Raw genomic sequence first — 27,905 nt, 5'->3', positions numbered from 1 at the left:
GTGTGTCAGTCTGTGTGTGTGTGTGTGTCTCCTAATGAAATTATGTTTTATACACTTGCCTCCAAAGTAGTAATAAAGCAATTATAATCATGGTCATATAAAAAGGAGATTCAGTGCTGTTAATTATAACAATATAGGGCACGGGTAAGAACTTGGAGGAAAATCATGAACAAGTATAAACTGAAGTAATCTTGGTTCTGCCCTTAATTAGCATCTTGATCTTGGCAGGATCTTTAACTTCTCTATGTTTCTATTACATAATGTATAAAATAAATATAAAAACAACAGCTGGAATTATCTTACAGGTCTGTGGCAGGGATTAAATCAGCAAATGTCCACAAAAACACTCAGAACCACTAAATATTCAATTTAATAAATGTTGTTAATGTTTTTATTACCATCAACCTAAGTCCTTGACACTGCTTTCTCATCTCAAAATGGAAGGAATAATACCAACCACACAGGTTATTATTATTATTATTCAGTGGGATCCTATGTACAGAGCACTTGCTAGTATGCCGTGAATATAGCAATCAATTATTAAATATATATAAATATAATTAGCAATTATAATGTTTTTGTATTTAGACAAAATCATTATGATTTATTTTATGGAAACTTTTGTATACTTTCTTTACAAATCAACGACCAATGCCCTGTTACTCCTATGTCAACTAATATGAAAAAATCTCTTAACTGGGGTTTCTGTCTCTGGCTTCCAATCCCTTACCGAACCTCACCCCACTGCATCCAAGAAACATGAAGATCTTTATTAAATTATATTTCTTATTACCTCTCCCTCAAATTCCTCTTCACTTTTTCATATATATTCTCACTGTCTTCCGATGGCTCCCCATTTCCTAAGGATAAAGTGAAAATTCCTCAACCTTGCATTCATAGCCTTTACATCATAAACTACCTCCCTTTTCTTACTTATCTGCCACAATGTGTATGGTCCCATACTTCATGTTAACCTGAGTCACCTCAGATGAAGTGTGCACAAATGATCTCTTGCCTGTGTGTTTACAAAGCTCCCCATGGCCAAACGCCACAGAAACTTCACCAAGGAGATAAACAAAATAATCTTAAAGAACACAAAACTTATTTTGTATCTCAAAAAAACTCACGAGAATCCACAAATCATTAGAATCTAGGTATTTATTTACTAGATGAAAAAGCTTAATAAATTGAAGTTTGCATTAATCGAAAGTGATTTTTTTTCAGGTAATGCAATTAATCATATTAGGAAATAATGGTGAATAGGAACAACGTGACAGAGTTTGTTCTTCTGGGGCTCACAGAGAATCCAAAGATGCAGAAAGTCATATTTTTCGTGTTTTTGGTCATTTACATAGTCTCTGTGGTAGCAAATGTGCTCACCGTGGTCACTATTACCACCAGCTCATTACTGGGGTCCCCTATGTACTTTTTCCTTGCCAATCTCTCCTTCATTGATGCCTGTTATTCTTCTGTTAATAACCCTAAACTGATCATAGATTCACTCCGTGAAAAGAAGACCACCACATTCAATGCATGTATAATCCAAATCTTTGGGGAACATTTCATTGGAGGTGCTGATGTCATCCTAGTCACTGTGATGGCCTATGACCGCTATGTGGCCATCTGCAAGCCATTGCACTACACGACCATCATGAATCGGCGGGTGTGTGGCCTGTTAATGGGAGTGGCGTGGGTGGGAGGTTTTCTTCATGGAGCCATACAGATCCTCTTTATCATCCCTTTACCCTTCTGTGGCCCTAATGTCATAGATCACTTTATGTGTGATCTGAACCCTTTGCTCAATCTTGTCTGCACTGATACCCACACTCTAGGGCTCTTTGTTGCTGCCAACAGTGGTTTCATCTGTGTCTTACTCTTCCTCCTCTTGATCATCTCCTATGTGGTCATTTTGCATTCCCTAAGGAACCGTAGCTTGGAGGCAAAGCGCAAAGCCCTCTCCACCTGTGTCTCCCACATCACAGTGGTTGTCCTATTCTTTGTGCCCTGCTTATTTGTGTACATGAGACCTCCGGTTACTTTACCTATTGATAAAGCATTTGCAGTGTTCTATACTATGATAACGCCAATGTTAAATCCTTTAATCTATGCCTTGAGAAATGACCAGATGAAAAATGCCATTAGGAAATTGTGTAGTAGAAAAGTTATTTCAAGTGAGAAATAAATATGTCTGAAGTCCGACATTGATGCAACGGAAGCTAAAGTCAAAGGACATTTTGGATGATCTCAGGAAGGAATACTTACCAAATAAAGAAAATAGTAAGCTGCTGTGAATGACAGATTCTGCACTGAGTGGAAGAGGAAAGTGTGCAAGAAAAGAAAACGTAACAACCTGCTATGCTCCTACGTCTATCTATCATCTATCATCTATTCCCTATCTATAAATTCTAATATATTTTTATTAAGAATTCTGCTCATTTTTATATGCCTGGGTTGATAATAACATGTTGCCATTAAAATTGTAGTATAAAATGACTACAGGCTTATAAAGCAAAGAGTCATTTAACCTCTGTGGGGTACCAAAGATTACCTAAATTTCCAAATTTCTTGTGGATCTCAGTCATTTTGTATTGTTCATGTTACTCTCTCAGGCTGCTAATCCATCAGAAAGAATTATAACTCCAATAAATGAACATGCTATTATTTGAGAGGAATTTTTATTTATTAAATAAAGTTACACTCCACAGAGTACTTGACTATTTATTTTTTTTTTAATTTTTTAAAAAGATTTTATTTACTTATTTGACAGACAAAGATCACAAGTAGGCAGAGAGGCAGACAGAGAGAGAGGAGGAAGCCGACTCCCTGCTGAGCAGAGAGCCGGATTCGGGGCTCGATCCCAGGACCCTGGGATCATGACCTGAGCTGAAGGCAGAGGCTTTAACCCACTGAGCCACCCAGGCGCCCCCACTTGACTATTTATTAAAAATTGTTTCTACAAGGCAGCATAATGCTGGGGCACAATCAATATTGCATGAGTGATAAGGGTATAATGGAAGATAGCCATAGTCAAGAAAATGTAGAGCAAAGGAATAATACTGGAGACAGGGAACTTTTTCCTACTTTTCACTGATTGAGACTCAGAATTCTAGCTAAATGTCTTTAAGAAACCACAATTTGTTTTAACTTCTGATTAAACTATGTAATGAGAAATAAATTTAAACTGAGATCATCAGTGAAGGAACAATAGTTTTTTTTAAAATAAATTTTAAAAGGTTTTAATTATTTATTTGACAGAGAGAGAGGAGCTTGGGGAGAAGCAGGCTCTATGTCTAGCAAGGAAATTGATGTGCGGCTGAATCCCTGCACCCTGGGACCATGACCTGAACCAAAAATAGATGCTTAACCTACTGAGCCACCAAAGCCCCCTGCAAATAGCTTATCTTGATATTCTCCTTGCTCTCAGTAAGATTTCGTCATCTTATGAATGTGAGTTGTTCGTGTCATTTTTCTGTTAATTAGTTTACTTCTTGGTAACTTTTCATTATGAAATACTGTTTTAAGAAAATATGTGACTCCATCTACAAAGAAAACAAATTCAGGATAAATACACCCCATTTATTCCTTCCATCCCACACTTACTAATCAATAAATTTTTTTTGAGCCCCCATAATATATCAGAAAGAGTGATGATTGCTAGGGCTGCAAAGTGTTGAATAGAGAGCAACATGGGTCTTGCTTTCAGAGAGCATTTTATCCACTAAGGGACATCCAAAGTGGAGCAGAAAATGACAAAACCATGTTTAAAATGTTCTGAAAGTAGTGACAGCACAGGGTGAAACATCTTTGAGGGACACACAACAAAGACCAGGGGGGTCAGGAAGATTTCCTAGATGAAAACACACTAAAAGGGGCACAAACATTGAAAGGGAATCGTCAGGATGAATAGACATGTGTTACCTTAGAGGATTCCCAGGAGAGGATTCATAACAGAGACCAAGGGTGAAAAAGAGTGTGCAGAAAACACAATCATTTCAATACAGTTGTGGCTATTGGCTCATCTATTCATTCAATAATTATTATTGAACTTCTACTATGTGTCGGGTTATAAACTGCACACTGAGCTCCTAAAAGTCTAGTTAATAAGTCATGAAACTAGAAAGTTAGTGACAGGCAAGATCAAGAAGTGTCTCATATCTGTGATGGAACTGAATGCCAATTACCATGGGGAACATATTGGAAGGGTCTTCAAGCATTTTCATGGCCTGGAGCTCGTTACTCTTGGCAATGAATAATACTCCACTGTGTGATGTTGCAGTTTATCTGTCCTCACCTACTGAAGGATGTCTTGGCTGCTTTCAGTTGTATGGACAATTGTGAATAGAACTGCTGTTAAGCATGCGTGTATGTTCTTTTGTGGACATAAGTTTTCAACCCTTTTGGGTAAATGGTAAGGAGTGGATTGCTAAATGGGGTTGAGTTCTGTAAAAAGCTGAGCCTTTGGTTCAGTTTCCAGGGTCCTGGGATGGAGGCCTGCATCGGGTCCCGTGCTCAGTGGGAAGTCTTTTTGTACCTCTCGCTCTAGCCTACCACCCCAAAGCCCTGCTCCTGCTCACTCATGCTCTCTCTCTCTCAAAAAAATAAATTATTAAAAGAAATGAAACAGATTCTACTCTAAATATTTGTTCATTCGCACAACTAATTTGTATGAACTAAGGAATGTTCTATCAGAAATTTAAATTAATTGTTTCTGTTTATTATTATTATTATTATTGTTTTTAACATTACAACTTCTGAACAACAAAAGAACGTCTGTCAGTGCAATGTATTAAGAAAACTATCATTAAAATATTTCCCTTTATAATTCACTAATAATGTATGATTGATTTATTTGTTTTGGCTCAATTATTTTTTATGAATGTTCCCCTACCTATACCATCTTAATACCCCACAAAATTAACTTCTTTCACAATTGATTTTGGTATGCCAGCATCAGTACTTGCTCAATGATCATTTAAATCCTGTAGTCCTATTGCATCCATTCATTCCCCTCATGACAATGATGGTCCATAATCCCCATGATCCAGTTCCTGCCTTCTTCATTCATATCTTCCTCTTTTCTGACTCAGAGTCGATTAGCCAATGAACTTCTTCAAATTAAGAGTGTGAGTCCTTTGAAAACAATGATGAGCACCAAACCTTTTTCACTGCTTTTTTCATCTCTGAATTTCTCAGAGTGTAGATTAAGGGATTGAACATAGGAGCAATGATGGTGTAAAATAGAGCAAATATTTTGTCCTCAGGAAAAGTAGTAGGTGGTCTAAGGTAGATAAAGATTCCAGGCCCAAAAAATAAGATGACCACAGTGACATGAGACCAACAGGTGGAGAGGGCTTTGCGTCTTCCCTCAGCTGAGAGATTTCTTAAAGTGAACAGTATTATCCCATAAGAAACAAATAAGACAATAAAGGTTACTAAGGAAATCATACCTGAAAAGGCAACCACAAGGACACCAGTGATGTAGGTATCAGTACAGGCCAGCTTTAGCAAAGGAAAAACATCACAGAAGTAGTGATCGATTTCATTAGGACCACAGAAGGGCAAACCAATTGCAGTAGAAAACAGAGGTAAGGCATGGATGGCCCCACCAGCCCAAGCAGCTAAGACTAGGAGGTGGCATCTTTTCCTGTTCATGATAATCACATAGTGGAGAGGTTTGCAGATGGCAGCGTAGCGATCGAAGGCCATGGCAGTAAGAATGAAGACCTCAACGCCTCCGAAAAAGTGCATGGTAAAGATCTGTAACATGCAATTACTGTAGGAGATGGTTTTTCTTTCCACTAACAGGTCAGCAATTAACTTGGGTGTGACGGTAGAGGTATAGCAGATGTCCATAGAAGATAAGTGGATGAGGAAGTAGTACATGGGTTGGTGAAAAAGGGAACTGCATCGAATGGAGACAAGGATCAGAAGGTTTCCTGCCAACAGGGCAACATAGCAGAATAAGAAGAGCCCAAAGCAAAATATTTCTATGTTCTGGTCATATGAAAGTCCTAGAAGTATGAATTCTGAGATGTTTCTCTGGTTTTTCATATATTTGGCCTTTGTGAAGGCTTCCATAGGACTTATATTTCTGAAAGTATAAAAGATAATTCTAGGTGAATATTAACTGTAGCAACAGTATATATAAAATGTATTAAAATGTATATTTTCATAATTAGTGTTAAGAATAATTTTGTGGAAGTGAGCTGCTTATTCCAATTATGCCATCTGTTGTAAATCTATCATGAAATTTTATAATGGCAATAATGAGAATAATTACATGTTTTTATCAATATTACTAGGTAATTATTTAAATATTTAAATACTATTTTGAAAATACCTGTTATCACTATTAATACTTTTTATTAGCATGACTATTAATTCTTTTAATACTTTTATTAATGCTATTAATACTTTAATACTATGAATACTTTATTAATACTTTTATAAATAGTTTAGATAAAGAACTACTGGTTACATTATTAAGTCTAAAACAAGGAAAGTTTTTTTTCCCCATATTTCCAAATTCTTATAAATAAAAAGGTGTGAAAATGCTTACTTTTTATATTGTTGAATAAAAATTATGTGTACCTTTTGATTTTGCTCTTTATGAATGAATACAAACTGTCATATTTAGTTACAAATTCCTACTACACATTCAAACTTCCCCTTAGTGTAACAGAATGTAGGGGCTATAAACTTACCATGGTTGACTCAGATGAAACTACTCTATGTTAGGAAGGCAGATGTTTTGAAATATAATGAATTCTGTTATAGTACACATTCAAGCCTAAACTTGACTGTTTCTTAGTCAGAAAATGCAAGACAGCCTTTATTCAGGAGTTGGGGAAACAATGAAATTCACTGCCTACTTAAAGATGGTTTATCTAACTCTACTCTTTTGTTCCACAAAAGGCAGATTTTTGCTTATAGCTAATGTGCCATGAAAACTCAAGTGTGCTGAAACATTTTTATAGTAATCAAATTGTCATATGCTTCAAGAGAGGCTGTATGCTTTAGAATGAAATCGTATAGAAGTAAAATAAAGAGCAGGCAGTTATTCTTGCACATGTATAGTGGGACCCTTCACAAACCAAGGTGACAAAGGTAATTGACTAACCATAAGATCCGAGTGGCTGTCTGGTCACATTTGGGGCTGCATCAGGAAACATTTCATTCTCAGATACTCACTCTGCCAGTTTATCCCTAGTACCAAAACCTGGAATCCACTGCAGAGAGTTACAAACCTGGAATTCAAACACACCCACATGAATTCTCTGCAAATATTTTGAAAATTTCAACAAATCTTGAACCTTCTACAATTTACAAGAGAAGTGTACTTCCAATATTCACTAAGACTCTTTGAAGCAAGAAGTAGATCTTCATCCCTCAGGGAAGCAGCCTGGGAGTTTCAAAAGCTGATTTAGCTGCTTAATGATAGCTCAGGAAGAAAATAAGCAAAATGGATTATATATAGTCCTGCAAAACTAGCACAAGTTTATTGGTCCTAGGAATCATCCCTTTATCTTATGCTTATACCTGAAGGCAATATGGTTCAGAGGAACAGAATACAAATATGTGGGAATGTGAGAATTAATAGTTTTTTGAAATCTTTAAGTAACTATATTCCCAAAGGCATTTCTAGACAGATTTGGACCAAGTGTTGCAAAGCCATCATCACATAAATGTGCTTGGTGCTCTTGGGTATAAAAGTTCCACAGTTGCCTAAGTGGGGGAAAAAAAATAGCCCTTATTCCCTGAAGGCCCCGAAAGCTATAGTGTGACTGCCTTGTGCTCTTCCTGTGTTCTGAAGAACAGGAGGGAAATTGTAGTAATAATATTATCAGGTTTGTTTTCAGGAAATCAGTAATGAGGTAGGACAAGGATCACCAAAGACTGCCACTGCCACAGTCCTTTTTGTTTTTATTGTTTTTCTTTGAAATTATCAAGATTTTTTTTTTAAAGATTTTTATTTATTTATTTGAAAGAGAGAGAGATCACAAGTAGGCAGAGAGATAGGGGGAAGCAGGCTCCCTGCCGAGCAGAAAGCCCGATGTGGGGCTCGATCCCAGGACCCTGAGATCATGACCTGAGCCGAAGGCAGAGGCTTTAACCCACTGAGCCACCCAGGCACCCCGAAATTATCAAGATTTTTGGTGTGCAGGGCAGGTAGATAAATAAAATCAGTGATTTGTGATATAATAATTCATATGATGTTAGCATTGAAGCATGAGATGTTGGAAAATAGTAGACCAAATAAAAGAAAAAGATAAAGAAAGGAAGATATAAACGGCTCTTCTCCATAATTTTGAAGGGAGGAAATGCACAAATAATGTGGAAAAATCAGATGAAAGAAGCCAAGTACAGCAAAGCCTTTAATGTGTTTCCCATCCGGTTCCTTCTCTGCTCACTGACTAGTCACAGGTGGTTTAGACTCAGCCTCATCTGTCTGCACCAAAGCCAGTCAGTCTCTCTCTTCCACATACCAACACATGCAGGTGACTTTTTTGCATGCAAGAAGGATCAGGAAATAAAATTTTATAGTATTTAATCTGTTTCAGGTCAATCTACTTAGCCAAAGGATAACAGAAATCCGCTGAGAGATTGTTGGTTGGATTAAGCTCATTATATTACTTCTTGTTCATAATACTGCATATTTGGACACACGTATTATTAGCTTTACTATGTAGATAAAAACACAGAATTTTCAAAAGTTTGAGTAACTAGCTCAAATAGTCAGTAAACAACTGGAGCAAGAAATGCATTATTCTAATTTACTGCTTCCTTTGGGGCTTTAAATGTTTAATAACCCTGAGGAAATGAGGGATTCTAGCACTTCGTCTTAAAGGACATGATAACCCAGAGATTTAGAGCTTGTCTCTACCAGCATTATGTCCAGTGTTGACCGCACTGTGCTCCAGAGCTAGCCTGCACAGATCCACCGCAGGAGACAGCTGGCCATATGTCTAAGCTTCTCCTGTGCACACACGTGGAAATCACTTAAAGAAGGAAACCAGTTAATTCACATCCTCAACCATTTAGTTCATCCCTCTTTGTAAACTAGTTCTGCTTCCTAGTTGTAATTTTGGTGAAATGCAAATCAGCAATTTTTTATGGGCACATTTTTTAGATATATTTATTTATTTTAGAATGAGCGAGAGAGAGATAGTGATATGGTGGAAGGGGAGAAGAAGAGAGAGAGAAATTCTCTAACAGACTGCACCCTGAGTGCTGAGTCCAGCCAGGGTGCTCCACCTCAGGACCATGAGGTCATCATCTGAGCCCAAACCTGGATTCTGATGCTCAATCAACTTCACCACCACCAAGCCGCCCCTCTTTGGGACACCTTTGTTCCACATGTTTAGAAAAAAATTTTTGTAACCCAAGGTTATGAAGATCTTCTCCTGTGTTTTACACCAATTTTTTTTTTTAAATTTTACATTTCACATATAGCTCTAAGTCCATTTAAAATAAATCTTTACAGTTGTGATATATAGATCAAAGTTTTCTCTGCTTTTTTTGTTTTGTTTGCTTTGTGCAGTAACGATGCCCAATATATCCATCCTCTTTTTTTTTTAAGATTTTTATTTATTTATTTGACAGATAGAGATAACAAGTAGGCAGAGAGAGAGGGAGGGAAGCAAGTTTCCCACTAAGCAGAGAGCCCAATGTGGGGCTCGATCCCAGGACTCTGGGATCATGACCTGAGCTGAAGGTAGAAGCTTTAACCCACTGAGCCACCCAGGTGCCCCTCCACCCTCATTTTTTGCTAAAACTATTTTTCACCACTAATTGACTGCAGCCTTTTGCTGAGATTAGTTGACCATATATGTGTGGTTCTACTACTGGGCTCTCTAGGCTGCTTTGTTGGCCTTCTCAGGTATCTTTACGATAATAACACATCATTTTGAACACAGCAGTTTGGTAACATCGCTGGACATCAGATCATGTAACTTCTCCAAATTTTTTCTCTTTTAATATTGTTGGACCTAATTTAGGGCCCTCGTATTTCCATATGAGTTTTAAGGCAGTTTGGAAAAGTATTGAATATGTTCCTGTAATTATGCTTGAGAAAGTATGAATCTGGAAATGCATTTGGGGATTCACCTCTTAATAATGTTGAGACATCTGTCACAAACAGTATTTCTTCTACTTATTAAGGTGCTTATATCCTTTTAACAAATGTTTTGTTCTCAGAGTACATGTTTTCCTTACATCTTGCTCCATTTATTCTTAATTATTTTACAATTTTAAGACATTACAAATGGATTTTTAAAAATCCAATTTCTATTTGTTAGTTACTAGTAGAAACTATGAAATTGAACTATGTATATATTGATCTTATATCATGAAATTATGCTAAACTCACATTACAAATTAGGAGATCTTAATTGTCTGTACTCATAGCCAAATGATGTGTGTGTGTGTGTGTTTTGTGTGTGTGTGTGTGCATGTCAGCTACTGTATAAGTGTTATATACATTTGCCTAGAAGGTAGTATTAAAGCAATTATAATTATTATGTTTATATTAAAAAGAGATTATTAGTTCAGTGTTGTTATGTATAGCAATATAAGGCATGGATAAGAATTAGGGGGAAAATCATTAACTATTATAATCTGAAATAATCTTGGTTCTGCCCTTAATTAGCATCTTGATCTTGGCAGGATCATTAACTTCTCTATGTTTTTGTTACATTATGTATAAAATAAGTATAAATCAATAGCAGGAATTATCTTACAGGTTTGTGGTGAGGATTAACTCAATAAATATTTACAAAAACAATCAGAGCCATTAAATATTCAATATCAAAAATATAGTTATTGTTATTATTACCATTAACCTACATCTCTGTCACTGTTTCCTTGTCTCAAAAATGGATGGAATAATACCAACCACAGAGGATGTTATCAGTATCCAATGGGATCTTGTGTACAGAGCACTTGCTACTATGCCATAAATATAGCAACCAGTTATTGAAGTGTATATATATTATATTGTTCTATATGGTATTACATGTATGTATTATATATATGTGTATACACACACACACACACACACACACATATAATTATAAACATTCAAATACTATTTTTATGGACCCTACAGAAAGTATGAGTCATAAGAGAATATTTTGAACAACTCTATGCTAAATTTTAAAAGATTGACAATGCCAGTTTTTGGTGATATTGTAGGGAAACAGAAACTGTCACACATTGCTGGTGGAAATTTAACATAGCACTACCACTTTGAAAAAACTTGACAATTTCTTCATATGTCAAAATGCACTTAACATGGGGCTCATCGGTGGCTCAGTTGGTTAAGTGTCTGGCTGCAGCTCAGGTCTGATTTCTGGGATTGAACCCCGCATAAGGCTCCCAGCTCTGCCGGAAGCCTGCTTCTCCCTCTCCCACTCTCCCTGCTTGGGTTCCCTCTCTTGTTCTGTCTCTATTTGTCAAATAAATAAATAAAATCTTTTGAAAAAGTAAAATAAAATACACAACTGGCATAAAAACAGACACATAGACCAGTGGAACAGACTAGAGACCCCAGATTTGGACCCTCAACTCTATGGTCAAATAATCTTCGACAAAGCAGGAAAGAATATACAGTGCAACAAAGACAGTCTCTTCAATAAATGGTGCTGGGAAAACTGGACAGCTATATGTAGAAGAATGAAACTCGACCATTCTCTTACACCATACACAAAGATAAACTCAAAATGGTTAAAAGACTTCAACGTGAGACAGGAATCCATCAGAATCCTAGAGGAGAACATAGGCAGTAACCTCTTCAATATCAGCCACAGCAACTTCTTTCAAGATATGTCTCCAAAGGCAAAGGAAACAAAAGCAAAAATGAAATTTTGGGACTTCATCAAGATCAAAAGCATCTGCACAACAAAGGAAACACTCAACAAAACAAAGAGGCAACCCATGGAGTGGCAGAAGATATTTGCAAATGACACTGCAAACAAAGGGCTGATATCCAGGATCTATAAAGAACTCCTCAAACTCAACACACACAAAACAAAATCATGTCAAAAAAAGGACAGAAGATAAGAACATACACTTTACCAATGAAGACATACAAATGGCTACAGACACATGAAAAAATGTTCATCATCACTAGCCATCAGGGAGATTCAAATCAAAACCACATTGAGATACCACATGACGCCAGTTAGAATGGCCAAAATTAGCAAGACAGGAAACAACGTTTGTTGGAGAGGACATGAAGAAAGGGGAACCCTCTTACTGTTGGTGGGAATGCAAGTTGGTGCAGCCATTCTGGAGAACAGTGTGGAGATTCCTTAAGAAATAACAAATAGAGCTTCCCTATGACCCTGCAATTGCACTACAAGGTTTTTACCCCAAAGATACAGATGTAGTGAAAAGAAGAGCCATCTGTACCCCAATGTTTATAGCAGCAATTGCAATGGTCTCCAAACTGTGGGAAAAAAAATGATGCCCTTCAACGGACAAATGGATAAGGAAGATATGGTCAATATACACGATGGTGTATTATGCCTCCATCAGAAAGAATGAATACCCAACTTTTGCAGCAACATGGAGAAGACTGGAAAAGATTATGCTGAGTGAAATAAGTCAAGCAGAGAGACTCAATTATCATATGGTTTCACTTATTTGTGGAGCATAACAAATAACATGGAGGACATGGGGAGATGGAGAGGAGAAGGGAGTTGAGGGAAATTGGAAGGGGAAATGAACCATGAGAGACTGTGGACTCTGAAAAACAATCCGAGGGTTTTGGAGTGGTGGGGAGTGGGAGGTCGGGTTAGCCTGGTGGTGGGTATTAAGGAGGGCACGTGATGCATGGAGTACTGTGTATGGTACAAAAACAATGAATTCTGTTACGCTGAAAAGAAATTAAAAAAAAAATACACAACATGTAAGTCAGTAATTCCACTCTTAGGTATCAATCTAAGAGAAATGATAATCTGTGTCTTCAAGAAGCTTAAACATGACGACAAGGATGCCCACTCTCACCACTCTTGTTCAACATAGTATTAGAAGTTCTAGCAACAGCAATCAGACAACAAAGAGAAATAAAAGGTATCCAAATTGGCAAGGAAGAAGTCAAACTCTCTCTCTTCGCAGATGACATGATTCTTTATATGGAAAACCCCAAAGACTCCACCCCCAAACTACTAGGACTCATACAGCAATTCAGTAACGTGGCAGGATACAAAGTCAATGTACAGAAATCAGTGGCTTTCTTATACACCAACAATGAAAATACAGAAAGGGAAATTAGAGAATCGATTCCATTTACTATAGCACCAAGAACCATAAGATACCTGGGCATAAACCTAACCAAAGAAGTAAAGGACCTGTACTCGAGGAACTACAGAACACTCATGAAAGAAATTGAAGAAGCCACAAAAAGATGGAAGACTGTTCCATGCTCTTGGATTGGAAGAATAAACATTGTTAAAATGTCTATACTGCCTAGAGCAATCTATACTTTTAATGCCATTCCGATCAAAATTCCACCGATATTTTTCAAAGAGCTGGAGCAAATAATCCTAAAATTTGTATGGAGCCAGAAGAGACCCCAAATTGCTAAGGAAATGTTGAAAAACAAAAACAAAACTGGCGGCATCACGTTACCCGATTTCAAGCTTTACTACAAAGCTGTGATCACCAAGACAGCGTGGTACTGGCATAAAAACAGACACATAGACCAATGGAACAGAGTGGAGAGCCCAGATATGGAACCTCAACTCTATGGTCAAATAATCTTCGACAAAACAGGAAAAAATATTCAATGGAAAAAAGACAGTCTCTTCAATAAATGGTGCTGGGAAAACTGGACAGCTACATGTAGAGGAATGAAACTCAACCATTCTCTTACACAAAGATATCTTATCTTTGTGTAATTATCTTACACAAAGATTATCTTACACAAAGATAAACTCGAAATGGATAAAAGACCTCAATGTGAGACAGGAATCTATCAGAATCCTAGAGGAGAACATAGGCAGTAACCTCTTCGATATCAGCCACAGCAATTTCTTTCAAGATATGCTTCCAAAGGCAAAGGAAACAAAAGCAAAAATGAACTTTTGGGACTTCATCAAGATCAAAAGCTTCTGCACAGCAAAGGAAACAGTCAACAAAACAAAGAGGCAACCCACGGAATGGGAGAAGATATTTGTAAATGACAGTACAGACAAAAGGTTAATATCCAGGATCTATAAAGAACTTCTCAAACTCAACACACACAAAACAGATAATCATATCAAAAAATGGGCAGAAGATATGAACAGACACTTCTCCAATGAAGACATACAAATGGCTATCAGACACATGAAAAAATGTTCATCATCACTAGCCATCAGGGAGATTCAAATTAAAACAACATTGAGATACCACCTGACACCAGTTAGAATGGCCAAAATTAGCAAGACAGGAAACAACGTGTGTTGGAGAGGACGTGGAGAAAGGGGAAACCTCTTACACTGTTGGTGGGAATGCAAGTTAGTGCAGCCACTTTGGAGAACAGTGTGGAGATTCCTGAAGAAATTAAAAATAGAGCTTCCCTATGACCCTGCAATTGCACTGCTGGGTATTTACCCCAAAGATACAGATGTAGTGAAAAGAAGGGCCATTTGTACCCCAATGTTTATTGCAGCAATGGCTACATTCGCCAAAATGTGGAAAGAAACAAGATGCCCTTCAATGGATGAATGGATAAGGAAGATGTGGTCCATATACACAATGGAGTATTATGCCTCCATCAGAAAGGACGAATACCGAACTTTTGTAGCAACATGGACAGGACTGGAAGAAATTATGCTGAGCGAAATAAGTCAAGCAGAGAGAGTCAAGTATCATATGGTCTCACTTACTTGTGGAGCATAACAAATAACATGGAGGACATGGGGAGATGGAGAGGAGAGGGAGTTGAGGGAAACTGGAAGGGGAGATGAACCATGAGAGACTATGGACTCTGAAAAACAACCAGAGGGTTATGAAGGGGCGGCAGGGGGGTGGGGGGGGTGGGAGGTTGAGGAACCAGGTGGTGGGTAATAGGGAGGGCACGTACTGCATGGAGCACTGGGTGTGATGCCAAAACAATGAACACTGTTATGATGTAAATAAACAAATAAAAATAAATATTTAAAAAAAAGAAGCTTAAACATGGATGATCACATTTCATCATTCACCAGGGCCATTAACTGGAGAAAATTCCAATGCCATTGGCGAGAGTAAGTATACAAAATATGGTAGAGCCATACAATGGCACACTATTCTTACTAAAGAGGAAGAAATTGCCAATAATACAATGTGATAAACCTCTAAACAGTATGGTGAAAGACAAATATAATATATTCTTTTGGAAATTGTCAAGTATGTGGCTTCACAAATGAATCAAGAGATAAACTGAGTTGTCCTTGAGATTCCACAATCTCTGACCAAAGCTCTATGGGTTCATTATGTTCCAGCAGTAGTGGTCAATGTGCATAAAACTTGGATCATCAGTTCTGTCCTGTACTCAGGAGTGACAATCTCATAGTAAATGTACTTGTTACCACTCACCTCAGCTGGGTTCATACCCCATTTTTATTTTTTTAAAAATTTTTATTTATTTTTTAAATTTCATTTCAGTGTTCAAAATTCATTTTTTATGCACCACACCTAGTGCTCCATGCAACAGCTGCCCTCCATAATACCCATCACCAACTTCCGCTCACCCAACTTCCCACCTCCCGCCCCTCAAAAACCCTCAGATTGTTTTTCAGAGACCACAGTCTCTCATGGTTCATCTCCCCCTCCAATTTTACCCACCCCCTTCTCCTCTCCATCTTCCCATGTCCTCTGTGTTATTCCTTATGTTCCACAAGTAAGCGAAACCATATGATAATTGACTCTCTCTGCTTGACTTATTTCACTCAGCATAATCTCTTCTGGTCCCATCCATGTTCATACATAAGTTGGGTATTCATCTTTTCTGGTGGAGGCATAATTCTCCATAGTATATAGGGACCACATCTTCCTTATCCATTCATCTGTTGAAGGGCGTCTTGGTACTTTTCAGTTTGGTGACCATGGCCATTGTTGCTATGAACATTGGGGTTCAGAGCGCCCTTCTTTTCACTACATCTGTATCTTTGGAGTAAATACCCAGTAGTGCAATTAGGGTCATAGGGAAGCTCTATTTTTAATTTCATAAGGAATCTTCACACTGTTCTCCAAAGTGGCTACACCAACTTGCATTCCCACCATGTAAGAGGGTTCCTCCTTCTCCACATCCTGTCCAACACACGTTGTTTACTGTTTTGTTAATTTTGGCCATTCTAACTGGCAAAAGGTGGTATATCAATGTGGTTTGATTGTAATCTTCTTGAGGCAGAAAGGTCTTCCCCCAAGATCACAGAATCTAGAAAGACCTCCAGACACCATATTGTGAAAATGATGAATCATAATTTTAGACAGTAGTTCTTGAAATCAGCTAGGAGGAAGAGATTCCTTACATACAGAGGAAAGCCCATAAGAATAACATCAGACCTGTACACAGAAACATGGCAAGCCAGAAAGCGCTAGCAAGATGTATTCAGGACACTAAATGAGAAGAACAAGCAGCCAAGAATACTTTATTCAGCAAGACTGACATTCAAAATCCATGGGCAAGACGGGCCCAGTTTAAAAGAGTATGTGACCATCAAGCCGGCACCATAAGAAATATTAAGGGGGGTTCGATAAGAGGAAAAATAAACACAAGAATTTCATTAAACAGAAATTTATGGAGACAATCTATAGAAACAAAGACTTCACAGGTAACACGACTTCAATAAAAACATATCTCTGAATAATCACCCCATCCCTGAATGGCCTAAATGCACCCATAAAATGGAACAGATTTGTAGATTGGATAAAATAACAGGACCCATCCATATGTTGTCTACAAGAGACCCATTTTGAACCTAAGAAATGCATCTGGAACAGATAAATTAGATTTTAAACTAAAGACTATAGTCAGAGATATAGAAGGACACTACATCAATTCTTAAAGGGTCTATCCATCAAGAAGATCTAACATTTATAAATATACCCCATTTTTAAACTTATTCTTTCTAGTTCTTCTTCTCTTAGTAGATGCCCAGACTCTTCAGGGATGATTCTCTGTTTTCCATGTTTGCTATCTCTTCATGTGGGAACACATGTCTGTTATGTCACTACTTCCCACCCACAAAACTGGCATTCACATGTTTCTCTGAGCTGTCAGGGTCAACTTGTAAAATGTGAGTGCTCAGGTCTAAGGAACAAAGGAAAAATATTCCAACAGACAATTCTGACTCCATTGCTCACACCTCAGAAACTGTGGGTAATGACCCCATGTCCTTGGAATAATCAGACTTTGTGTAAGAACTTTTTGTATGTAGAGTTCAACATAAGTTGACCAGAGCACTCTTTTTTGACCTTAAAATTCAAAGTGATGGATGGGACTCACCATCTTTATGTCAGGTCAAACATGGCATAGATTCTGAACCTGTCATATTTTAATTGTGAGGTTTGGACCAATTGACTTCAAGTCCATGAACCTTCTTTAATTAATTAATCTGCACATTTTGGATAAGAAAATGACTCAAAGGAGGTGTTTTGCTTTTTTTTTGTTTTTGTTTTCATTTTTGTTTTAGTTTTTTTTTTCATTTTATTTATTTTTTCAGTGTAACAGTATTCATTCTTTTTGCACAACACCCAGTGCTCCATGCAAAACGTGCCCTCCCCATTACCCACCACCTGTTCCCCTAACCTCCCACCCCTGACCCTTCAAAACCCTCAGGTTGCCCCAACCTCCCACCCCTGACCCTTCAAAACCCTCAGGTTGTTTTTCAGAGTCCATAGTCTCTTATGGTTCGCCTCCCCTCCCCAATGTCCATAGCCCGCTCCCCCTCTCCCAATCGCACCTCCCCCCAGCAACCCCCAGTTTGTTTTGTGAGATTAAGAGTCATTTATGGTTTGTCTCCCTCCCAATCCCATCTTGTTTCATTTACTCTTCTCCTATCCCCCTACCCCCCCATGTTGCTTCTCCATGTCCTCATATCAGGGAGATCATATGATAGTTGTCTTTCTCTGATTGACTTATTTCACTAAGCATGATACGTCTAGTTCCATCCACGTCGTCGCAAATGGCATGATTTCATTTCTTTTGATGGCTGCATATTATTCCATTGTGTATATATACCACATCTTCTTTATCCATTCATCTGTTGATGGACATCTAGGTTCTTTCCATAGTCTGGCTATTGTAGACATTGCTGCTATAAACATTCGGGTACACGTGCCCCTTCGGATCACTATGTTTGTATCTTTAGGGTAAATACCCAGTAGTGCAATTGCTGGGTCATAGGGTAGTTCTATTTTCAACATTTTGAGGAACCTCCATGCTGTTTTCCAGAGTGGTTGCACCAGCTTGCATTCCCACGAACAGTGGAGGAGGGTTCCCCTTTCTCCACATCCTCGCCAGCATCTGTCATTTCCTGACTTGTTAATTTTAGCCATTCTGACTGGTGTGAGGTGATATCTCATTGTGGTTTTGATTTGTATTTCCCTGATGCCGAGTGACGTGGAGCACTTTTTCATGTGTCTGTTGGCCATCTGGATGTCTTCTTTGCAGAAATGTCTGTTCATGTCCTCTGCCCATTTCTTGATTGGATTGTTTGTTCTTTGGGTGTTGAGTTTGCTAAGTTCCTTATAGATTTTGGATACTAGCCCTTTATCTGATATGTCGTTTGCAAATATCTTCTCCCATTCTGTCAGTTGTCTTTTGGTTTTGTTAACTGTTTCCTTTGCTGTGCAAAAGCTTTTGATCTTGATGAAATCCCCATAGTTTATTTTTAACCATTCACCCATTAGAAAGGCCAAAATATGGGACACTATCACCAACAGATACTAGTGTGGGTGTGGAACAACAAGAATTCTCATTTATTGCTGATGGGAACGCAAAAGGGTGCAGTCATTTGGGAAGACAATTTGTCAGTTTTTATAGAACTAAAACAATTAGCAATCCCACTCCTTGAGTTTTTTGCACAAAGGAGTTGAAAATTTATGTCCACAAAAACACTTGCACACATGTTTAACAGCAGCTTTTTTCACAATTTTCCATACACCTGGAAGCAGCCAAGACGTTCTTCAGAAAGTGAGGATAGATAAACCACAACATCACATAGAGGAGTATTACTCATTGAAAATAGAAATGAGCTACAGGCCATGAAAAGGTATGAAGACCCTTCAAATATGTTCCCCATGGTACTTGGCATTCAGCTCCATCACAGATATGAGGCTCTTCTTGATATTGCCTGTCACTAACTTTCTGGTTTCATGTCTTACTAACTTGACTTTTAGGAGCTCAGTGTCTGGCTTATATTCCAACACACAGTAGAAGCTCAATAATAATTACTGAATGAATAGATGAGCCAGTAGCCACAACACACTGAAACAATTACACTTTTCTTTATCACCCCCTCGCTTCTGTTATGCATCCTCTCCTAGGAATCTTCTCAGCGGCCATATGCTTATTCACTCTTATGATTCCCCTTCAATTTTTGTGCCCATATTTGATATGTTTTCATGTAGGAAATTTTCCTGACCCCCTGGTCTTTGTTGTGTGTCCCTCAAAGATGCTTTCATTGCCCCCTGGGCTGTGACCACCTGCCCATTTATAACATGGTCTTATGAGTTTCTGTTCCCCTCTGCGTGTCTCAGTAGATCTGAAACTCTCTGAAGACAAGACCCTAGTTCCTCATATTTTTCTGAACATTTAGCAGCCTAAGATGGGTGACATGAGCATTACAAAATGACACTTTAGGCTACAAGGAAATTTGAATAATTTGGAGAGCCTGTTAGCCCTCAGGGGTTAAATGGCTCTTTGCATTTATAATCCTACTGTCCTTTAATACCATAATTTTATAGGCAACATGTTGCATCAACCTTGATATATAAGGCTAATGTATAATTATAGATAGTGAACATTTGCGTGTGTGTGTGTGTGTCTGAGACTAGGCTTTTTCTTTCTTCCACCTTTCGTGTTCCGCTCATTGCAGAATCTGTCATTCACAGCAGCTTACTATTTTCTTTATACAGTGAGTATTCCTTACTAAGTTCATCCAAAATGTCCTTTTGACTTTTGTTTCCATTGCATCAATGGTGAGCATCAGACATATTTATTTCTCACTTGAAATAACTTTTCTACTACACAATTTCCTAATGGCAATTTTCATCTGATCATTTCTTAAGGTATAGATTAAGGGGTTTAACATTGGTGTTATCGTAGTGTAGAACACTGCAACTCCTTTATCGATAGATAAAGTAGCTGCAGGTCTCATATACACAAATATACAGGGCACAAAGAATATGACAACCACTGTGATATGGGATACACAAGTGGAGAGGGCTTTGTGCCTTGCCTCCAAGCTGTGGTTCCTTAGGGAACGCAGAATGACCACATAAGAGACCATCAAGAGGAGAAATTTTAACAGACAGATGAAACCACTGTTGGCAGCAACAAAGAGCCCTAGAGTGTGGGTATCAGTGCAGGCAAGATTGAGCAAAGGGTTCAGATCACACATAAAGTGATCTATGACATTAGGGCCACAGAAGGGTAAAGGGATGATAAAGAGGATCTGTATGGCTGCATGAAAAAGCCTCCCACCCACACCACTCCCATTAGCAGGCCACAAACCTGCTGATTCATGATGATCGTGTAGTGTAATGGCTTGCAGATGACCACATAGCGATCATAGGCCATCACAGTGAGTAGGATGACATCAGCTCCTCCAATGAAATGTTCCCCAAAGACTTGGGTTATACATGCATTGAATGTGGTGGTCTTCTTTTCACGGAGTGAATCTATAATCAGTTTAGGTTTATTAACAGAAGAATAACAGGCATCAATGAAGGAGAGATTGGCAAGGAAAAAGTACATGGGGGATCCCAATAATGGACTGGCGGTGATAGTGACCACAGTGAGCACATTTCCCACCAGAGAGATGACGTAGGTGACCAAAAAGACAACAAATAAGATTTTCTGCATCTTTGGATTCTCTGTGAGCCCCAGTAGAACAAACTCTGTCACATTGTTCCTTTTCTCCATTATGTCATTTTAGGATTAATTGCATTACCTGAAAAGAAAAAACAATAATGTTTGGTTAATGTGACACTGAATTTATTAAGCTTCTTAATCTAGCTAATAAAAATTACCTAGATTCTATTGAATTGTGGAATCTCATGAAGTTTTTTGAGACAGAAAAGTTTTTGCTGCTTACTAAAATTTATCTCCTTAATGAAGTTTCTGTTGAGTATGGCCATGGGGAACTTTGTAAACAGAGAGGCAAGAGAACATGTATGTACACGTCATCATCTGCGGTGACTAACCCTAACATGAAGCAGTGGATCCTACACATAATAGCAGCTGAGTATGAAAAAGGAGGGTAGTTACTGATGCAAAAGCTATGAATGCACGGTTAAGGAATTTTCCCTCTTCTTAGGAACAGGAAACAATGGCGGAAATTGAGACTATCGATGGAAAAGTGAAGTAGAATATGAGGAAGGGGAAATAAAGAATATAATATTAATAAAGATCTACATGTGTCTGGATGAAGTGGGGTGAGGTTCAGGAAGGGGACAGAAGCTGGAGTAAGAAACCCCATTTAGGATGTTCTTTCTAATACTAACAGAAGACTTACAGGGCCTTGGTTGTGGATCTGTAAAGTGCTCTATACACAGGATCTCATTAAATACTGATAGCGTCCATTGTGGCTGGTATTATTCCATCCATTGTGAGATGAGAAAACAGTGACAGACTTAGGTTAATGTTAATAATAACAATGGCTATATTTATTAAATTGAATATTTAGTGACTCAGAATATGTTTGTTGACATTTGTTGATTTAATCTCCACCACAAAACTGTAAGGTAATTCCTGCTATTGTTTTCATACTTATTTTATACATTATACAATTGAAAGATAGAGAAGTTAAAGATCCTGGCAAGATCAAGATGTCAATTAAGGGCAGAACCAAGATTCCTTCAGGTTATAATAGTTAATGATTTTCCTTGAAGTTCTTAACCATGTTATATATTGTTATAATTAACAATACTGAACTAGTAATCTCTTTTTTACATAACCATAATAATTATAATTGCTTTATTACTACTTTGGAGGCAAGTGTATATAACACTATTACATTAGCAGATACATACACAGGCACTTAGAACTTTTGTACAGGTAATCATTTGACTGTGAGTCCAGACAGTTTTAGCTCTCCTACTTTGTAATGTGAGTTTAGCGTAATTTCAAGACAAAACATCAATGTATACACAGTTCAATTTCATAGTTTGTACTAGTAACTAATAAATAGACATTGGATTTTAAAAATCCACTTGTAATGTCTTAAAATTATAAAATAATTAAGAATAAATGTAGCTTATGGAGAGGGTGGTTGGGTTATGGATATTGGGGAGCATATGTGCTATGGTGAGTGCTGTGAAATGTATGCCTGACATTCACAGACCTGTACTCCTGGGGCTAATAGTAAATTATGTTAATAAAAATATTAATAGGGGTGCCTGGGTGGCTCAGTGGGTAAAAGTCCCTGCCTTTGGCGTGGGTCATGATCCCAGGGTCCTGGAATTCAGCCCCATATCGGGCTTTTTGCTTAGCAGGGAGCCTGCTTCCACTTCTCTCTCTGCCTGCCTCTCTGCCTTGTGATCTCTGTCTGTCAAATAAATAAATAGAATCTTTAAAAAATAACTTAAACAAGAATAAATGTAGCGAGATAAAAGGAAAATGTATTCTGAAAGCAAAACACTTGTTAAGAGAATATAAAAACCTTACTATATAGAAGAAATACTGTTTGTGACAGATGTGTCAACATTATTAAGAGGTGATTTCTCCCCAAAGGCATTTCCAGATTCCCATTTTCTCAAGCACATTAGAGGAACATACTCAAAACTTCCAAACAGCTTTAAAACTCATATGGAAACACGAGGGACCTAAATTAGGTCTCACAACATTAAAAGAGAAAGAATTTGAAGAACTTACATGATTTGATTTCCAGCGATGTTACAGAACTGTTGTGTTCAAAATGATGTGGTATTTTCATAAAGATACCTGAGAAGACCAACAAAGCAGACTAGAGAGCCCAGTAGTAGACCCACACTTATATGGTTGACTACTCTCAGCAAAAGCATGGAATCAATTGAGAGGTGAAAAATAGTTTTTGCAAACAATGAGGGTAGAAATACTGGGCATCTTTACTGCACAAAACAAAACAAAACAAAACAGAAAGAACTTTTATCTGTATATCATACCTGTACAGATTAATTTAAAATGGATTTAGAGCTATTTGTGGAATGTAAAAATTAAAAAAAGTTGGTGTAAACATAGGGAAAGATTTTCATGGCCTTGGACTACAAGAAAAATTTTCCAAACATGTGGAACAAAGGTGGCCCACATAGGGGCGCTTTAGTGGTGAAGAAGTTGGTTGAGCATTGGATTCCAGGTTTGGGCTCAGGTGGTGACCTCAGGGTCCTGAGAGAGAGCACCCTTGCTGGACTCAGCACTCAGGGTGCAGTCTGTTAGAGAATTTCTCTCTCTCTCCTTCTGCCCTTCTACCATGCTCATTATATCTCTCCCCTTCTAAAATAAATAAGTATATCTTTAAAAAGTGCTCATAGATATCACCTTACACCAGTTAGAATGACCAAAATTAGCAAGACGGGAAACAACGTGTGTTGGAGAGGTTGTGGAGAAAGGGGAACCCTCTTACACTGTTGGTGGGAATGCAAGTTGGTGCAGCCACTTTGGAGAACAGTGTGGAGATTCCTGAAGAAATTAAAAATAGAGCTTCCCTATGACCCTGCAATTGCACTACTGGGTATTTACTCCAAAGATACAGATGTAGTGAAAAGAAGAGCCATCTGTACCCCAATGTTTATAGCAACAATGGTCACGGTCGCCAAACTGTGGAAAGAACCAAGATGCCCTTCAACAGACGAATGGATAAAGAAGATGTGGTCAATATACACGATGGAGTTTTATGCCTCCATCAGAAAGGATGAATACCCAACTTTTGTAGCAACATGGACGGGACTAGAAGAGATTATACTGAGCGAAATAAGTCAAGCAGAGAGAGTCAAGTATCATATGGTCTCACTTACTTGTGGAGCATAACAAAGAACATGGAGGACATGGGGAGAGGGAGAGGAGAAGGGAGTTGTGGGAAATTGGAAGGGGAGATGAACCATGAGAGACTATGGACTTTGAAAAACAACCTGTGAATTTTGAAGTTGTGGGGGTTGGGATATTGGGGAACCAGGTGGAGGGTGATAGAGAGGGCATGTATTGCATGGAGCACTGGGTGTGGTGCAAAAACAATGAGTACTGTTATGCTGAAAATAAATAAATAAATTTTTTAAAAAAAGTGCTCATAACGCATGATGATTTTCACTTCACCAAAATTACAATTATGCAGCAAAGAGGGATGAGCTAAACAGTTGAAGATGTGAATTAACTGCTATCCCTCTCTAAGTGTTTTCCACGTGCGTGCACAGGAGAAGGTTAGAGATATGACCAGCTGTCTCCTGATGTGGATCTGTGCAGGCTAGCTCTGGAGCATAGCTTGGTTAACACTGGACAGAACGCTGGTATAGACAAGCTCTAAATCACTCGGTTATCATGTCCTTTAAGATGAAGTGTTAGAAGTGCTAGAATCTCTCATTTCCTCAGCCCCAAAGGAAGCAGGAAACTAGAATAAAACATTTTATTGCTCCAGTTGCTTACTGGTTATTTGAACAGTTTTTCAACCTTTAGAACCTTCTGTGTTTTTATCTACATAGTAAAGTTAATAATATGTGCATTGAAATAAGTATTATCATGAACAAGAAGTAATATAATGAGCGTAATCCAACCAACAATCTCTCAGTGTATATTTGTTATACTTTGGCCAAGTAGATTGATCTGAAACAGATTCAATATTATAAATTTTTATTTCTTGACCCTTCTTGCATGCAAAACCATCACCTGCATGGGTTGGCATGTGGAAGAGAAAGACTGACTGGCTTTGGTGCAGGCAGATGACACTGAGTCTAAACCACCTGTGACTAGTCAGAGAGCAGAGAAGGAACCGGATGGGAAACACATTAAAGGCCTTGCTGTACTTGGCTTCTTTCCTCTGATGTTTCCACATTATTTGTGCATTTCCTCTCTCCCAAATTTTGGAGAAGAGCTGTTTATATCTTTCTTTCTCTTTATTTGTTGGTCTACTGTTTCCATCATCTCATTCATCAGTAATAACATCAAACAAATAAAATATCAGAAATCATTGATTTCATTTATCTACCTACCCTGCACACCAAAGATGTCGACAATTTCCTAAAAAAGCACTGAAACTTGTCATCTTTGGCTCCTTGTCCTGCTTCATCTCAGCTTTTCCTGCACTAACCTGATGCTATTATAGGCTACAAGTTCCCTCCTATTCTTCAGAAAGCTGGAGCACAGGGCAGTCACACTCTATAGCCTTTTGAGGCCTCCAGGGAAAAGGGACCAATTTTGTCCCATAGAGGCAACTGCAAAAAGTTTATACCCCAGAGCACCAAGCACATTAATGTGACAATGATTTTGCAACTCTTGGGCCAAGACCAGTCTAGAAATGTCTTTGGGATTATAATTAGAAAAAAAAAAGAAAATCAAAAACCTATTAATTTTCACATGGTCATATAAGTTTGTATTCTGTTCCACTGAACCGAATTGTTTTCAGGAATAGGCATAAAATAAAGGAATGATTCCTAGGACGTATATACTTATATTAGCTTTTGCAAGAATATAAAAACCCATGTTGCTTATTTTTCTTCTGAGCTATCATTAGGCAGCAAAATTGGCTTTCAAAATTGTCAGGCTGCTTCCCTGAGGGATGAAGATCCACTTCTTGCACCACTGAGTCTTGGTGAATACTGGAAGGCACGTCCCTTATAAACTGTAGAAAGATTAAGACATTTGAAAATATTTCCAGAAAATTCATCTGGATTTATTTGAATTCTGAGTTTGTAACTCTCTGCATTTAACTCCAGGTTTTGGTACTAGAGACAAACTGGCAGAGTGAGTATCTGAGAATGAAATGCTTCCTGATGCAGTCCCAAATCTAACCAGACAGCCACTTGGACCTTATGGTTAGTGAATTACCGTTGTCACCTTGGTTTGGGAAGGGTCCCACCACACATGTGCTAGGTTAATTATGTGGGTTTTTTAAATATTTATTTCGTATAATTTCACTCTAAAGCATATAACTTCTCTTGCATCATATGAGAGTTTGATTACTCTAAAGAAGTTTTAGCATACCTTAATTTCAATGGCACATTTGCTATAAGCAAAATCCTGTCTTTTTAATTTCTGAGTAAAACAGTAGAGTTAGATAAACAATCTTCAAATAGGCAGTGAATTTCATTGTTTCCCCAACTCTTCAATATAAGTAGTCCTCTATATTCCTATTTAAAGAAGAGTAGTTTAGGTGCCTGTGTGGCTCAGTTGGTTAAGTGTCTGGCTTAGCCTCAGGTCATGGTACCAGGGTCCTAGGATCAAGTTCCATATGGGCTCCCTCCTCTGATGAAAGCCTGCTTCTCCCTCTCCCTCTACTGCTTCCCTGCTTATTCTCCCTTTCTCTCACTCTTTCTTTGTGTCAAATAGATAAATGAAATCTTTTTTAAAAAGACCAGTAAATGCTTTAATATGTACAATAGCAAAAACTTCTAGTTTTTCAAATCATCTGTATTCCTAAAACAGAGAATTTCTTCTGAGTCAAACATGTTAAGTTTATAGCACTCTACATTCTGTTATAATAAGGGAAAGTTTGAACGTGTGGGAGGAAACTTGTTTTAAATATGGCAGTTTCAGAATGACATTAAAAGTATAGATTGCTCTAGGCAGTATAGACATTTTAACAATGTTTATTCTTCTGATCCAAGAGCATGGAATGGTCTTCCATCTTTTTGTGTCTTCTTCAATTTCTTTCCTGAGTGTTCTGTAGTTCCTTGAGTACAGATTCTTTACCTCTTTTGTTAGGTTTATTCCCAGTTATCTTATGGTTCTTGGTGCTATAGCAAATGGAATTGATTCTCTAATTTTCCTTTCTGCGTTTTCATTGTTAGTGTATACGAAAGCAACTGATTTCTGTCCATTGATTTTGTACCCTGCCACATTACTGAATTGCTGTATGAGATCTAGTAGTTTGGGGGTGGAGTCTTTGGGGTTTTCCATATCATGTCATCATGTCATCATGACTATCGTATCATGTCATCTGTGAAGAGAGAGAGCTTGACTTCTTCTTTGCCAATTTGGACACCATTTATTTCTCTTTGTTTTCTGATTGCTGTTGCTTGGACTTCTAATACCATGGTGAACAAGAGTGGTGAGAGTGGGTATCCTTGTCGTGTTCCTGATCTCAACGGGAAGGCTGTGAGCTTTTTCCCATTGAGGATGATATTTGCTCTGGGTTTTTCATAGATAGATTTTATGAAGTTCAGTAATGTTCCTTCTATCCCTATACTTTGAAGTGTTTTAATCAGAAACGGATGCTGGATTTTGTCAAATGCTTTTTCTGCATCAATTGAGAGTAATATGCGGTTCTTTTTTCATAGAGCTGGAGCAAATAATCCTAAAATTTGTATGGAATCAGAAGAGACTCCAAATTGCTAAGGAAATGTTGAAAAAGAAAAACAAAACTGGCAGCATCACATTGCCTGATTTCAAGCTTTACTACAAAGCTGTGATCACCAAGACAGCATGGTACTGGCGTAAAAACAGACACATAGACCAGTGGAATAGAGTGGAGAGCCCAGATATGGACCCTCAACTCTATGGTCAAATAATTTTTGACAAAATAGGA

General features: G+C 38.0%; 2 protein-coding genes and 2 pseudogenes across 3 annotated transcripts; 2 read left to right on the top strand and 2 right to left on the bottom strand.

The window, feature by feature from the left end:
- LOC123948505 overlaps nucleotides 1–27,905 on the top strand; it is a 372,440-nt pseudogene that overhangs the window by 64,630 nt on the left and 279,905 nt on the right.
- LOC123948488 (olfactory receptor 4P4-like) lies at nucleotides 406–6,051 on the bottom strand. Of its 2 annotated transcripts, XM_046015668.1 has the most exons (2): nucleotides 5,153–6,051; nucleotides 406–412 (listed from the first exon to the last, which is right to left on the bottom strand). In XM_046015668.1, exons 1-2 carry the CDS (start codon nucleotides 6,049–6,051, stop codon nucleotides 406–408), a joined length of 906 nt encoding a protein of 301 aa, XP_045871624.1. The 2 variants fall into 2 exon arrangements, with proteins under 2 accessions (XP_045871624.1, XP_045871623.1); XM_046015667.1 differs by lacking the exon at nucleotides 406–412 and having other exon boundaries at nucleotides 5,116–6,051.
- Nucleotides 1,253–2,182, top strand: LOC123948494 (olfactory receptor 4C46-like). The gene has a single exon (XM_046015675.1). The coding sequence runs from the start codon at nucleotides 1,253–1,255 to the stop codon at nucleotides 2,180–2,182; it is 930 nt and encodes a 309-aa protein (XP_045871631.1).
- On the bottom strand, nucleotides 20,190–21,118 carry LOC123948497 (annotated as a pseudogene).

Source organism: Meles meles, chromosome 8 (genome assembly GCF_922984935.1).
Source record: "Meles meles chromosome 8, mMelMel3.1 paternal haplotype, whole genome shotgun sequence".
Classification (NCBI taxonomy): Eukaryota; Metazoa; Chordata; class Mammalia; order Carnivora; family Mustelidae; genus Meles; species Meles meles.
Note: the sequence above shows the minus strand (reverse complement) of the source record. Positions and strands in the feature narration are given on the sequence as shown.